At 32.8% G+C, this 14551-nt stretch overlaps 1 protein-coding gene across 3 annotated transcripts in view; it reads right to left on the reverse strand.

Annotated features, from left to right (window-relative positions):
• The window catches only part of MDGA2 (MAM domain containing glycosylphosphatidylinositol anchor 2), a 782196-nt gene that overhangs the window by 88535 nt on the left and 679110 nt on the right, over positions 1-14551 (reverse strand). For all 3 annotated transcript variants that reach the window (XR_005363220.1, XR_005363219.1, XM_038544626.1), the window contains exon 10: positions 5101-5249. Coding sequence is in view for 1 of the 3 variants with exons in the window: in XM_038544626.1 (XP_038400554.1) it covers positions 5101-5249 (149 nt within the window). In the remaining 2 variants the exon portion in view is untranslated. The remainder of the gene's footprint in view (positions 1-5100; positions 5250-14551) is intronic.

Consider the following 14551-nt stretch of genomic DNA (forward strand, 5'->3'; position numbering starts at 1 on the left):
CTTGCAGTAGTAACGCTCCTCTACTTGTTTCTCTGGCCTTTTGTATATATTCCTATTGCAGCACTTGCTTTAACAAGGCTCTAAGGGCAATGCTTCCTTTTTGAACTCTTGGTAATCATTGTAGGATTAATTCACTGAAAGTTTTATTGACAATGTGAACAAATGAATATAATCCTAAGAATTTTAATATGTCATGATTCAAAAGGACAGGAACAGTGGCAATTTTATTTTAACAATAAAACATCCTACTTTCCAAAGAGGACAGTCAGAAAGCCACACTCATTGTGCATGTCTGTGGCAGAATGTAAAAAAGAAACTATGTAAAACTCTAAAATTCTTTATTATTAGAAACTATATTTGTGTATATTTCGAATGTTAGCCAAATAATGTTTATGTTGTTTATACTACATTCAGATGAGTTAAAAACAGTTTTGCTTGTTTCAGTTTTGCTTGTTTCTTAATTCCTTAGATACCAAGGAAAGCAGACATTCAAATAACCTTTTTTCTTTCCTGTTAAGCAACAAATGAAGCAAATAATTGGAGACTAGTGGCTGTCTAAGGAGATTAAACAATTGCTTAGCTGAGCCTAGAAAGTATGAATTAAAGATATTAAGATTTTGAGAAAACTTTATTCCCACACATTAATATTTTTGACTCCACATGATATATTTGTTCTCTTTTTAAGTCTCTTAAAACAGTGCTTCCAGAATATGTGTTTTTTTTAATGCATTGCAACATCTATGAAAAGTATGTAAGCCAATACTCAAATCTGAAGAAAATTTTCCTCATCATAGTTCAATATAGACCAAATAGTTTAATTGAAATAATCAACCAATTTTACCAGAAACCTGAAGAAATGCTGGGTTCAGTCCACCAACTCCATCCAGCTGTGTTATAATAATAGAGCAGTGATTTTATCACCTTAATTTAAGAGTAGATAAACAAGGTTTCTAACAGTTTCTGGCTTAAAAACAAAATAGGGCTCCCTAGAATTGAATTCATTGTTAATTTTAAAGAATCAAATTTGTTTTTCAGACTTTGTCTAATACAGAAATGTATTGCATGGGTAAAGCCATGTTCAATATAAAAAGGGGAGGTGCTCTGCACTAGATAACCTACATATTTTGCATATAGAAGAAATTATCTTGATATGTATGCTCAAAATAAAAATATATGAAAGAACATCCCTTTTTTAAACATGTTTCTGATGGTATTCCTAACATTGTTTATTTAAATATCATCCAAATTATAGTGATTATATTCAAAAGCTCTTGATTCAAGACTCTGAGATAGCTGGACGATGAAAAAAGCCATTTGTATGTAATATAAAATCTTCATTACAATGATCATCAGATCAGAATTCAAGAGTGATTTTTTTTTAATGCTGGTATCTAATTGTGTCATAAAACATGTTACCTAAATGTACATGCCTGAGAAAGAAGCAATCTAATTTACTAAGATAATACAGAAGAAATAACCTCATTTTACATTACATTTACAAACAACATTACTGTTGTTTCCTATTATTAAGAGGGGATATTTTTAAAATAACTGTATCATTTTCATAGTATCTGGGATGCTTTTGCCTTACCATCCTAAGCTTCAGTGTATATGGAGATCTTCACAAGAAATGTTGTCTTTTGAGGCTATTTTGCATGTAAAGATTTTTCATGTAATGGTTAAGTGTAAAGAACATGGTAGTGGCGAAAAGACAAGTGGATATACAGGCTCTTTCTGTTCTCTTCTTATTCCTGGCAGAACAGCATGGGGCCATTACTCTTTATTGAGATCTCCCCAAAATGTATATCAAACTTTCTCTCCCATAGCAAGACATAGAATCTGAGTAAAATTATCAATTACAATAGAGCATTATAAAAAAGCACCCTAGGAAAAAATAATGCTTCTTTCTAAATATAGAAGAAAATCCTAAGAATAAAGGAGCCCAGAAAGAGTGCTTGGCAAGGAAAGAGTTAGCTTCAAAAATTGTAAAAGAAGCAGGAATTGTTTTCCAGACCATGGTTATTACACCAGAAGTATGTTTTCCTCTAGTGGATGGTATGAATCTCACAAATTTGAAAAGAATAGTATTAGTAGCAGCCTTACTGATCTGATCAAGAAGGCTTTAAACTAAGACTCAAGGTGGAAAAGAAAATTGTGAATCCACAAAATGGATATTATGGAGGATAATAGGCTTGAAATGAAAATAAGACATAGTGACAAAAATGTCCAGAAGTTATTTTGTGAAAATCTTGGGTTGGAATAATCCCTAGGCCTAGGATATACGGTATACTGAATAAAACGAAAAAAAAAAACAAACAAACAAACAAACAAACAAACAAAAAAACCACAGTAAATGTGTTATGGTCTTGAAATGCACTTTTTTTTTCTTTTAGTGCTTATACAACTCTGGTGGATGAGTGCAAGAACTGCCACATATGTTTATGTAAGGAATGCCCTGCACAAGGGAATCTGACCTGTGGGGCAAGTGCAGAACATATTCCACTCCACATGCAATTGTCCAATAAGTATCATTATCTTCAATTTACAGGGTAGGAGCCTAGGCTTAGGTATGTTCAGAAACGACCTCAAGGTTACCTAGCTAAAAAATGATGAGGCTATATCATCTAGAATTGGAAGCCAAGTATGTCTGGAATTCATAATTTTAGAAAAACACAGGAAAATTTATACACACATATGCACTCATATATAATTTATTCTAAAATAGCAGAGTAAGGGGAAATTATCTAATTTGTTCACAAGGAACAACACAGTGACTGAAAAGTGAGTGTCACTGCATATCAGAGAGTTATATATTAGTTTTATGATCCAGAAATATAAAGATAGGAATTTACAGGAAATGCTAATGTAAGAGAGGAAAATCTAAAAAAAAAAAAAGAAAAGCTGCCTTTGGAAAATAGTGTATCGATCCTAACAAAACATAATACAGAAAGTAGTTTATTAATAATGGGTACAAGATGTGGATGAGAAGGAAGGACTTTGGTTAGCTGGATCCCTCTTAGGAAGAAATCTGATTCACTAAAAATGTATTGGGGGGAGGACTCTAATGGGAACTACTTTTCTACTAAATTTGACTTAGAGAGAAGGTGGAGATTTTGGGACTGAAAGTTTTAAGGAGCAGAGTTGGGTAAATTCTGCAGACAGAAAACAGTCCTTCTATTTACAGGGAGCAATAGGTCATTACCAAGATACTCTAAAAAACATAACTGAAGAAGAAAGTGAGAAACCAAAGATGAAATTCTGACTGTTTCATTGCAAATAAAGCTATAACCAGACAAAAGGAAAAGATACTTAAGAGAAAGAATTTAATTTTACAAACAGCAATTTGGTATTTGGTTCTTAGGTATTTTCAAATATAGGTAATATAAGATGAACATGAATGACTAAATCAAATGGTAAGGACTTAGAAAATGAGTTGATATGTCCAAAGACAAGAATGCTCTAAGAAGCTCCAAATATAAAAGATCTAAAAATGTTAGCTGTGTTAAGGTAAAAAGAAGAAAGAAAGAAAGAAAGAAAGAAAGAAAGAAAGAAAGAAAGAAAGAAAGAAAGAAGAAAAAGGAGAAAGAAAGAAAGAAAGAAAGAAAGAAAGAGAAAAAGGAGAAAGAAAGAAAGAAAGAAAGAAAGAAAGAAAGAAAGAAAGAAAGAAAGAAAGAAAAAGAAAGAAAGAAAGAAAGAAAGAAAGAAAGAAAGAAAAAGAAAGAAAGAAAGAAAGAAAGAAAGAAAGAAAGAAAGAAAGAAAGAAAGAAAGAAGGAAGGAAGGAAGGAAAGAAAGAAAGAAAAGAAAAAAGATGAGCCCACCAGCTGAGAGAAAAGAATGCTGTTCTTTCTTGTTTATATTTTCTTTATCAGGGAAGTTATCATCAAATTAGAATGAGTAGAACTATTTTGATATGGATTTGGGATTTACTCAGATTTCCTTAGGAACTGAAATAAAAGAGGGATAATAAGAATGTTTCTCAAAGATCCAGTCCTGTCTGCTTTATCAGCGATCTGTGAATACTTAGCCAGGAAAGTAGTGATTATCAAATGCCAGGATGTATTCACTAGAAAAGGGATTCTTTTGTCTTGTTTTGTTTTTGTTTGCTTTCGTTTTGGTTATTAGACAGATGGACAAGAACATCTAACTGACAAATATCTTAATTTGAATGATGTATCTTACCTAGTCTTTTATTATAACTTACTGAACATGGTAGAAAAACACTAGTGTTAGAATACAACTGAGTGGATTACTGATGGTTGATCGATGTTTCTCCAAGCATATTTTGTCCTTTTTACTGTGGAAATTCAAAATGCTGTTCTGTGATTTCATTAAGGAAGTGGAAAACAACACCTTACAAAACTGTGGATAATACGAAGTTGTGAGGGAAAGCTAATACTTATATGGTAATCAAATAATTTTGAAAATGTTTTCTTATGCAGAAACAGTCACTTAAGATAATACACTCTGTGACAGGAAACAATATAAAGACCTACATTTACATTTCAAAAATACCATTTATGCCAACAAATGATATAGGGTTTAACAATGATTCATTTGAAAAGATCTATCTTCACAAAACCCATGATCTTCAGCTATCTTAAGAAAACATTGTACTTGATTGTTTCTGCTCATTTTAGTAAAATATTTCTATTCTTCAGATAATTAAATTCACTCTTAACACATCCTCTCTCTATACTTTGAAACCCCCCAAGTAAAAATAAGTAAGACTTCCAGCTTCTTAGGAAGCAAGACAAAGAATTATGCAACTTAGGTAATTGTGCACAAATCTTTAATAAGTTTCTTTCATAGCAAGAATACAGCGTAATTTCTATAGCATATCTTGCGATGAAGGATTTCAGAAGACTCAAAGGATTACACTTTAAAATGTCTCCTGTCACAATAGAAAATGCCAACCTTAATTCCAAACATTTGTGGATAGTTGAGAACATTTTTATGTAGAGCACAATTATCTTCCATATGGGAAAATATATCCTGGGATTTATGCAAAATGATTAAAAATTTATATCAACATATCAGAATAACAAGGTCTTCACAGAGAACCACAAAGAGAAAAAAGAGGCACCAATTAAATTTCTCACCTGCCTAATACCCAACCGGTATGCAACAATCCGATCTACTGCATCAGGATTCATTTGTGTCCACTGAAGACTGTAAGAATAAACACGATGTCTGTTCTGCCACACAGGATTGTAGGTATCGTAATAGAATTCTGGAGCATAGGCCTTTCCTAAAAATAGAAAGAGTGCTTAAATTTGAATTATGACATATGATAGTCAAACATGCTTATTCTTTTTGGTCCTTTTACCACATTCTAGAATGTGTCTCATGAGTAATTCTTCTATTTGAAAAGTCATATTATTAAAATCTAACCAATTTTCTGGAGAGTTTTGAGAATAGAGATTTCTTGGTTGATTAGATGAACAGTGCGAGAGGAAGAGACGAATCAAGGACAACTCCAAGTGTTTTGGTCTAAAGAACTGAAAGAATGGAGTTTCCATCAAATGAGATGAAAAACTATGGGAGGATCAAATTTGGGGGAGAACTTCAGAAAGTTATTTTATAACAATTTGAATAATCTAAACAGAGACATCAAGTGAGATATACTAGAATAGTCCAGACTAGTCATATACTAGTCTAGAATTCAGGCAAGGCTAGGATTAGAGTTATAATCTTGTTGACCATAAGCATACAGATAGATTTTAAGTTTAAAGCCGTAAGACTGAAGAGATCGCCGAGGAACTGTGAGTAGATAGAGAAGAAAAAAATAATATCAGATGAACTGAATTTGGTTTTTAATAAACTAATTAGTGGAAATAAATACATGGAATTAAATATCTGAATCTTAGTAACATTTGAGAACTTCTCCTGCATCAACACTGAAAAAAATGTTCTATGGATATTCACTCAGTTAAATTGAAAATGAATTAAAAGATCTCCTGCATAGAAGGAGATCTCTAGAAAAGAGCCATCACATTCACTTTATTGCCTCTTTTATCTTTTTATTGTATTTTTACTTATTACTAAGTGATGGCACAAGTTCATGTTCACAACACTAGAGCAAAATCTAGATGAGAGGAAAAGAATATTTTGAACAAAGAAATCAATACCCAAATGTTACGGACAACTTGTATTTGAGACCAAATTTCTCAAAATATTATTGAGGATGTGCATTTAGTAGTAGCCTGGATAAAGAGCTAGGGCTTTTGATTAAAAATAAGCATCCAAGGTAAAAAAATAAGCTTAGTCGGTAAAGCCCCTGACTCTTGATTTCAGCTCAGACCAAGATCTCAGGGTCCTCTGAGATGGAGTCTGCTTAGGATTCTCCGTCTCCCTCTGCCTCTGCTGCTGCCCTCACTCATGTGTACGCATACATGCTCGTATGCTCTCTCTCAAAATAAATAAATAAAACATTTTTAAAAAAAGCATCTAAAATCTATAAATGAAATAATGAGTTGCCTAAGTGACTAATGTAAACCTAGGGCGTTTTCAGTAGAGCCTAGTGTCTACATTGAATTAAAGGAGTTAAAGTCTCAGTGGGTGTTTTCGAGGTGGGGGATGGGGAGGGAGTTGCTTTCATTTTAACCAGGAGGGAAATACAGTTTATAGTTCCAAGCCATCACTTTGTTCATAAAAGGTACCGTGCATTCAAATGGAATGAGGAGAGTCACAAACTGTGGCTGTTTAGCATACAAAAGAACAAAAAAATCTATTTGGCAGATGGAGTTTTCTAAGATTTGAAATTTTATTGTAGAGAAGAAAATCAGACAAATTTTAACTGGTCTATGAAATAAGATGAATTTCAGTGCATGACCATTAAAAGGAAATGCATTTTGATGTTGAAAGGTTCTACCAATCCTTTCTGAATATGGAATGATGACCTACCTAGGAGACTATGATTTTCTCTTCATTAGTGGTTTTTGTCTCTACCTACCAGTCATTTAGCAGGGCTGAGATGGGTGACTTTCCACAAGGTGGCCAGTAAAGCACCTCTGCGTCTCAAATCCATAGGGTGCTATGAAACATTTGCCTACTGTTTATTGTACTACTTTAATTGTACTAAGTATACTAATTTATAAATTCCATTTCATGTTTCTATTACCTGTAGTCTAATCCTACTTTTTGTTGACTATCAGGAGAGTAAAACTGGCTGCCTGTCATAAATGCAAATTGCCATAATTCTAGAAGTGATTGTTTATCTAAATAAATACTTTTAAGCTTATTGAAGCAGTTTAACCTCGAAGTTAAAAAAAATCCTCATGACTCGTCAATAAAATGAGTTTATCAAGTCAATTTTCAAGGTCATCTAAACCTTATTTAAATTTTCCAAATAGATCAAATTTCAGTAAAATTCCATCATCTTTACATTTCATTGCAGCCTTTTATTAAGGCTTTCCAGTATATTTTTCCAGTATATTTTAAAAATATTTTATGTGCACTGATATATCTGTATTACTATAAGTAATATAATATAATAATCTCTCATGGAACACCAGTATAGAAAATAATTTAGAGAAGATCTGTTTTAACATCTTATATAGCAGATAAATTTAGGAACAAAATAGAAATAGTGATGATGTATGACAATTCATATTAATGCATAATCAAATGAAACAGGCCTCATTACAAATTTTGACTTTGATTAATAGAGAAAGTTTTATTTTAGTTAAATTTTTTTCATTTCATTTATTTTTTAAGATTTTATTTATTTATTTGACAGAGAGAGCACAAGCAGGAGGAACAGCAGAAGGAATGGCAGAGGGAGGAGAAGCACGATCCTCAATGAGCAGAGAGCCAGATGTGGGCTTGATCCCAAGGACCCCAGGACCCCAGGATCACAACCTGAGCTGAAGGCAAATACTTAATTGACTGAGCCACTCAGGTGCCCCATTTTTAAATTTTGGTTGAATTGCAACACCTTAGAGTTAAAGGTTTAAAGTTTTTAGATGTTTTGTGAGTAACATCAACTAGTAATAAATAATCACTGATAAGATATAATTTTGAGGCAGTTGGATGGTTCAGTTGGTTAAGTGTCTGATTCTTCATTTTGGCTCATATCATGATCTCAGCCTCATGAGATCAAGCCCAGAGTCTGGTTCCATACTCAGCATAGAGTCTGCTTGTCCCTTTCTTTCTGCTCTAATAATAAATAAAATCTTTTGAAAAATAAAGACATAATCTTGATCAGTTACAGTTAAATATAGATATTATTGCTTATGTCTCAGAACATATTGTATACTCAATTTCTTTTGGATTAACTACCAAAGAAAAAATATTTTCTAATTTTATTTAAGAAATAATTTTTAAAAGTAAAAAAAAAGTACGTCAGTTTTTTCTCTGATTTCAGAACCAATCATATTTAATATTTATACAACCATTTTGTTAAGAAGCACACTGTAGTAGTAAGGGAAAGCCCTTATAATAATCTTAGGCTTTGACAACCAAACATGACATCTGCTGGCTGAACATGGAAAAAAATCATAATATATTTTTTCTTTTTTATCTTCTGGGCATTTTTTTCCTCCTTCCAACAAGCATGCCAAGAAAATCCTTTCTCTTTTATATTCTAGTTTCATTTTTATGCAACATTGTCCCAGTTTAAATCTTTTTAGACTAAACGACCTAGAACTACATTCATTATCTAAACTAGCAGATAATTTTTAGATACATTATGTATATGGATCTTGGATTTTAAAATAACCTTAAAATATATGTGGATAAATATTTTATTGTTCAAAATTTTAAATAGAATTTATATAAAATACATTTATTCTATTTTGCAAATAGCTTTGAAAAGTGATTAAATTGAGATTTCAAAATATAATTTTATGCATAAGCTAAAAGTTCAAGATATGATAAGCTATGACATGTCACTTTCTTAAGTCTAAGAATATTAAAGTATAATAAAAATCTTTCTTAGATGCTTCTCTAAGCCTGCAAGCAAGGACTTATTCCGTGAGGGTCAAAAAGCACAGAACTGAAAACCAGACACCGAATTAAGAGTTTAAGGAGGAAAGGAGTGTTGTTGGTCATTGTACCCTTGGGAAATGGAAATTTAGTTTCATAGGAGATGTGATTAATGGGCCAATGCAAGATGAGAAGGTGTGAGGCCACAACATATGATCAAATAGCTATCTCAGACATAGGGTCAACTAGAAACAACTTTCCCCTCACCAGCATAGGAAGATGTCAAAAATATTTACATTAACAAGAAAAATCATCCTTGCTCAGTGACACCACTGGAGCACTTGTATAAATATGATATCAAGTTATTTATGAAAGACATGCTCTCAATTTGGACTACAGGAAATTTCTCCTAATTAATCCTCAATGAATATGAATTCAGAATACAACAAAACTAACCCACAAGAAAATGTTCAACTATGAATGACTAAGAAAGCCAATGAACAACTGGATTAGTTGTAGATAACAGAAACATAAAATAGAATATATAAATAAAAATGCCCAAGACCACTGAAGAAATACAATAACAGAATGTTAAACAAATAATATAAGACTTTCCATGAAAGAGTAATTATACTCTCCTGGGATCAAAGATAGGCTTCACAGGACACATATCTGACATCTTTACAGATGTCAATTTCTTAAAGAAGAAATTGTTCAGATAGACAGGGATGGCTCATGGAGGGATAAAGAAGAGTGGAGATAAAGCATGGTCTTTAGCGGAGAACACTGAATGTATTATAGATAATATTTTAGAACCACCACAGGAACTTGTATGACTATAGCGTGCAGTGCCCACCCTTCCTACCAAACTCTGCACTTTTGAAAAAGAGGGATGTCTTATCAGCTCTTGTATAACTGCTAACACACTCCTGTGTTTGAATAAGACAGGAAGGATAGGTCAGTCTAACTTATGAAGAGTCTTGATATAAGATGTTTGCTACTGGGATCCCTGAGTGGTGCAGTAGTTTGGCGCCTGCCTTTGGCCCAGGGCGCGATCCTGGAGACCCAGGATCGAATCCCACGTCGGGCTCCCGGTGCATGGAGCCTGCTTCTCCCTCTGCCCGTGTCTCTGCTTCTCTCTCTCTCTCCCTCTCTCTCTCTCTCTCTCTGTGACTATCATAATTAAAAAAAATTTAAAAAAAGATGTTTGCTACTTACCATATAGTCCAATTACCCTCCAATTATTTTAACCAGTACTCACTTAAATAGGAGAAAAGATTTTATAGTGTTCTCTATTGATTCTCACATCCCAGAGTGAACTCAGTGAAATCAACAAATTGAATGAGAACTAAATTAATAATCAAAATGGTAATAATCAAGGAATTCATGAAAATACACTTGCAAAGTATCAAAAATAATAAAACAATTTAAAACTTTTCAAATGTATATTTATTATCACAAGAAGAGTAGCCACAGAAATCCATGGGAATCTGATGATGCACTGATTAAAAAAAAAAAAAAAAAAACTTCTAAAAATCACAAGAATCACAGCTCTGTGCCTGTATGCATTTTTAGTAGAGGCTAACAAACACAGTAAAGTCACACTGTATTCAGTCAGACTCATAGGCCAGCTAAGGCAGTAGATTACTCATTGTTACCTAAGAGACATGATATATGGCAAAAATCTATGCAGCTCTGTCACTCCTCCACAGGACAGAAGAAAGAACATGCGATCATTGGCATCATAAATATTTTCTCTTCAAATTAATGAATCTTGAGTCATATTAAAAAGAAAAGAAAAGATGGGGTGCCTGGGTGGCTATGTCAGTTAAGTGTCTGACTCTTGATTTTGGCTCAGGTCATGATCGCAGGGTCCTGGGATGGAGCCTGGTGTCAGTTTCTGTGCTAAGTGAGGAGTCTGCTGGAGATTCTCCCTCTCCCTGTCCCTCCGCCCTTCCCTCTCTATCAAATAAATAAATAAATCTTTTAAAAAGAAAAGCAAAGAAATGCTTCTATAGAAATGGGGATTTTTCTAAGTTTTTAATCAGGAATATGATATAAATCCACTTTATAGTTTACAACAATAACTGATAGGCAAAGAAAAAAGTGGACTGGATGACTGAGAAGCCCTGGGCAGGAAACCAGTAAGAAGATACTGTTAATGGGGGCACCTGAGTGGCTCAGTGGTTGAGCATCTGCCTTCAGCTCAGGTCATGATCCCGGGGTCCTGGGATTGAGTCCACTATCAGCCTCCCTGCATGGAGCCTGCTTTTCCCTTTGCCCATGTCTCTGCCTCTCTCTCTCTCTGTGTCTCTCATGAATAAATAAATAAAATCTTTAAAAGAAGAAGAAGATAATGTTAAAACAAAACGTGACAAAAAAAAAAAAAAAAAAAAAAAAAAAAACATGGTTTGGGAAACAAAGAAGCTAAAAAATCATTGCAAATAAACATCCAATTAGCGGTTATCCTCTGATTGGACACTGTGGGTAAACTCCTAAATTTTCAGTCATCAGACATTGAATGGACACTAAGTCTCTAACTGAGATGGAAAATACTGTATGCATCTCATCCTGCATGAGGGACAAAGTCCATTACCTCTTGGTATCCTATTCTCCTGAAAGCTAAGTGTTTTGATTCAAAAGTATATAAAAGTATCTTGAAAGTGGAGGCAAAGTAGTATTCAGAGGACCAAAAAGGTTTCATTCTGTTAAGTCAAAGGAAAAATTTTTTTAAAAAGAATCAGTATACTCATCTGTGTTACCTATTTGATATTTAATATTAGGACTTATTAAAAAAGAAGTAACAAAAGAATTACTGCTGAATTGATGGTTTCTGCCTATTCTCATTTGACTAGAAAGGTGGTAAATTAATACGAAGAAAGAATGAGAAATGGAAAATATCTAAGTAATACTGACAAAAGAAACTATTGTACCTAATAAAGAACAGTTTATGTTTGAATTAAACTGAATGTTACAGCAGCAATAACTGAATGTTAAGAGTTTTTTCAACAGTGATAACTTGTCAATATATGTGCTGGAAACAAAAATGTAACAACTAAATTATACAGCTGTAAAGTCAATGACATCTTTCAGTTAATGATTTGTTTAGAGTTTGTAAAAAAAAAAAAAAAAGAATGCAAGACATGTAACAATTTATAACCTAACCAGATCATTTAAGTGAAATAAGTGAAATGCCTTTGTACTTGAGACAGAGAAATGTTTATTCATACTTTGTCTTCCTGCTTAGAGACAGTCAATACATTTTCAAAAGATCAGTCATTGTTATGACATTATTTTTTCAGTAATATTTTTTAGGACTTGAATTAATGAGTACTTTTATTGAAGAACAGTTGACACACAATGCTACATTAATTTCAGGTGTACAATGCAGTGATTGCACAGGTGTATACATTCTGTTATTCTTACCACAATGCAACCCTATTATAATACTGTAAACTGTATTACCTATGCTGTACCTTTTATCCCCGTGATTTATTCATTCCATAACTGGAAACCTGTATCTGACACTCTCTATCAGTTATTTTGCCCCCTCCCACCATATGACAGGATTCTCATGATATGCTTATAGCGTCATACAATTCATATCCTTTATTAAAATATGTTAGAGTAAAATACAGGAGTTATTAAGTAATTAAAATTATGGAGATTCCAATATTCTTTTCTTAATGAACAAAAGTCTAGTGAAGGAAAGTACTTAGACATATGTGCAAACTTTTAACTTAGTTTTTTAATAGTTTGCTTCAATAATATAAGTTCACTTGAATATAATATCCTACCATACAATTCAATTTCCCCTTACAGATAGTTTTTAACTGATTAGATATCTAGAGGAAGTATGTTTATAAAAATATCTACTTGGAAAATTATTTAACTATCATGAGTTCAAATTGTCTAAATAAAATGTGTTTACTTCAATATCTGAAATGTAGAATGAACAAAAGACCCAATTTCACAAATTAATCTAAAATCATCTTCAAGTATCCATACTTTAGCCTTTTCCTTAATCTCTAGGAAAGCAGAGGCCATTAAAATGATGGCCCAAGAAAATGGCTTCTAGGCCTATTTACTAAATGAAAATGATGATCAGAAGCAAAGACGGTAATTTACCAAGAATCCTGTGGTTGCTTATTAAGAAAGAAATCGCTCATACTTGGGATGCTGGGTGGCTCAGCAGTGGAGTGTCTGCTTTTGGCTCAAGGCGTGAACCCGGAGTCCCAGGATGGGGTCCCACATCAGGCTCCCTGCATGGAGGCTGCTTCTCTCTCTGCCTACGTCTCTGCTTCTCTCTCTGTGTCTCTCGTGAATAAATAAATAAAATCTTAAAAAAACCAAAAAACAAAAACAAAAAAAACCCGCTCATACTGAAATAGGTAGGCAACGAGATAGGGTTTTCAGAAGTAACATGGTTTACTAATAACTTCTAGCAAAAAAAAAAAAACAAATTAAACCACTAAATGCTCAAGCCATACATATCCACATCAGTAGGTAATGTGATATGTTTATATTGTAAGTATTCTCCTCCAATTCAAGGCACTTCTCAGAGGAGTTCATAATTTCATTTGAGCAGGGATATGCAACACAAGGTCAAAATTCTTTATTAACACAATAAAAATTAATAAATACTGTGTAGTCAGCAATTATTACTAATAATAGATCTATTTAGTTACTGCCAAGGACTCTTTCAATTAGGTTTCTCAGTTCTCAATAACAGCAATTATTTTATGAAGTTAGCTGGGTTAGAAAGCTGTCACTGGGGATTCAAGTGGATCTGCATATGCAATTTATTTTATTTATATAATTTGATATAGTCTATATAAAATACCTATCATAGCACTGGGGAAATAGATTTAAATAAATATTAATTTCTTGCTGTATCCTTTCCAGAAAAAAAAGGAAAAGAAAAAAAAGTAAAATAAAACTCTCTAGGAAGAGTTCCATATTTGGTTTATTGTTATGGTATATGCACAGGAAATTGAAGAAATTTTAAAACTCAACTGGACAAATTTAAATGAATGCCTATTTATTTTCTGTAAACTTAAATGAAGCAATATTTCAACACAATTAAGTCACCCTCTGACCTAGAAAACAAAATATTTATACAAAGTAGTTATTGGCTTGCATGCCAAAGATATATTTTCTTGGGCAATATAAAATAAATATATGTATATACCAGGTAATATTTCAACTTAAATGAATACCCCTTTAAGTCTAAAACTCTGAAAGTACTTTGGCAGAAATTATGCAAAATATGAATAATATGATTTTTTTCCAAACAGGTTTAGATTATATCTGGTCCAAAATTTTAAAAGATGATTTGGATTTGATGAAAACATTAGCTTTCACATTTGGTATGTAAATCAGAAATTGCCTACGGTTTAGATAAAGTTTGGAAATGAAACTTATAAATCTACTGATATTTTACAAGGAAATACCTAAGTAAATGTTATGTGTATAAAAACCACATGTTCTAAAGAGAAATAATGTGGAGAGGTCCTTTTGAAATAAAAATGGCTGATTATTGGTAGAGAAGAGATGTGTATGAAGAAGAAAAGGCTCTGTGCTTCAGTTACTCCCTTTGTATACCATAGATCTTGCCCACCACCC

Source organism: Canis lupus, chromosome 8, assembly GCF_011100685.1.
Source record: "Canis lupus familiaris isolate Mischka breed German Shepherd chromosome 8, alternate assembly UU_Cfam_GSD_1.0, whole genome shotgun sequence".
Lineage (NCBI taxonomy): Eukaryota > Metazoa > Chordata > Mammalia > Carnivora > Canidae > Canis > Canis lupus.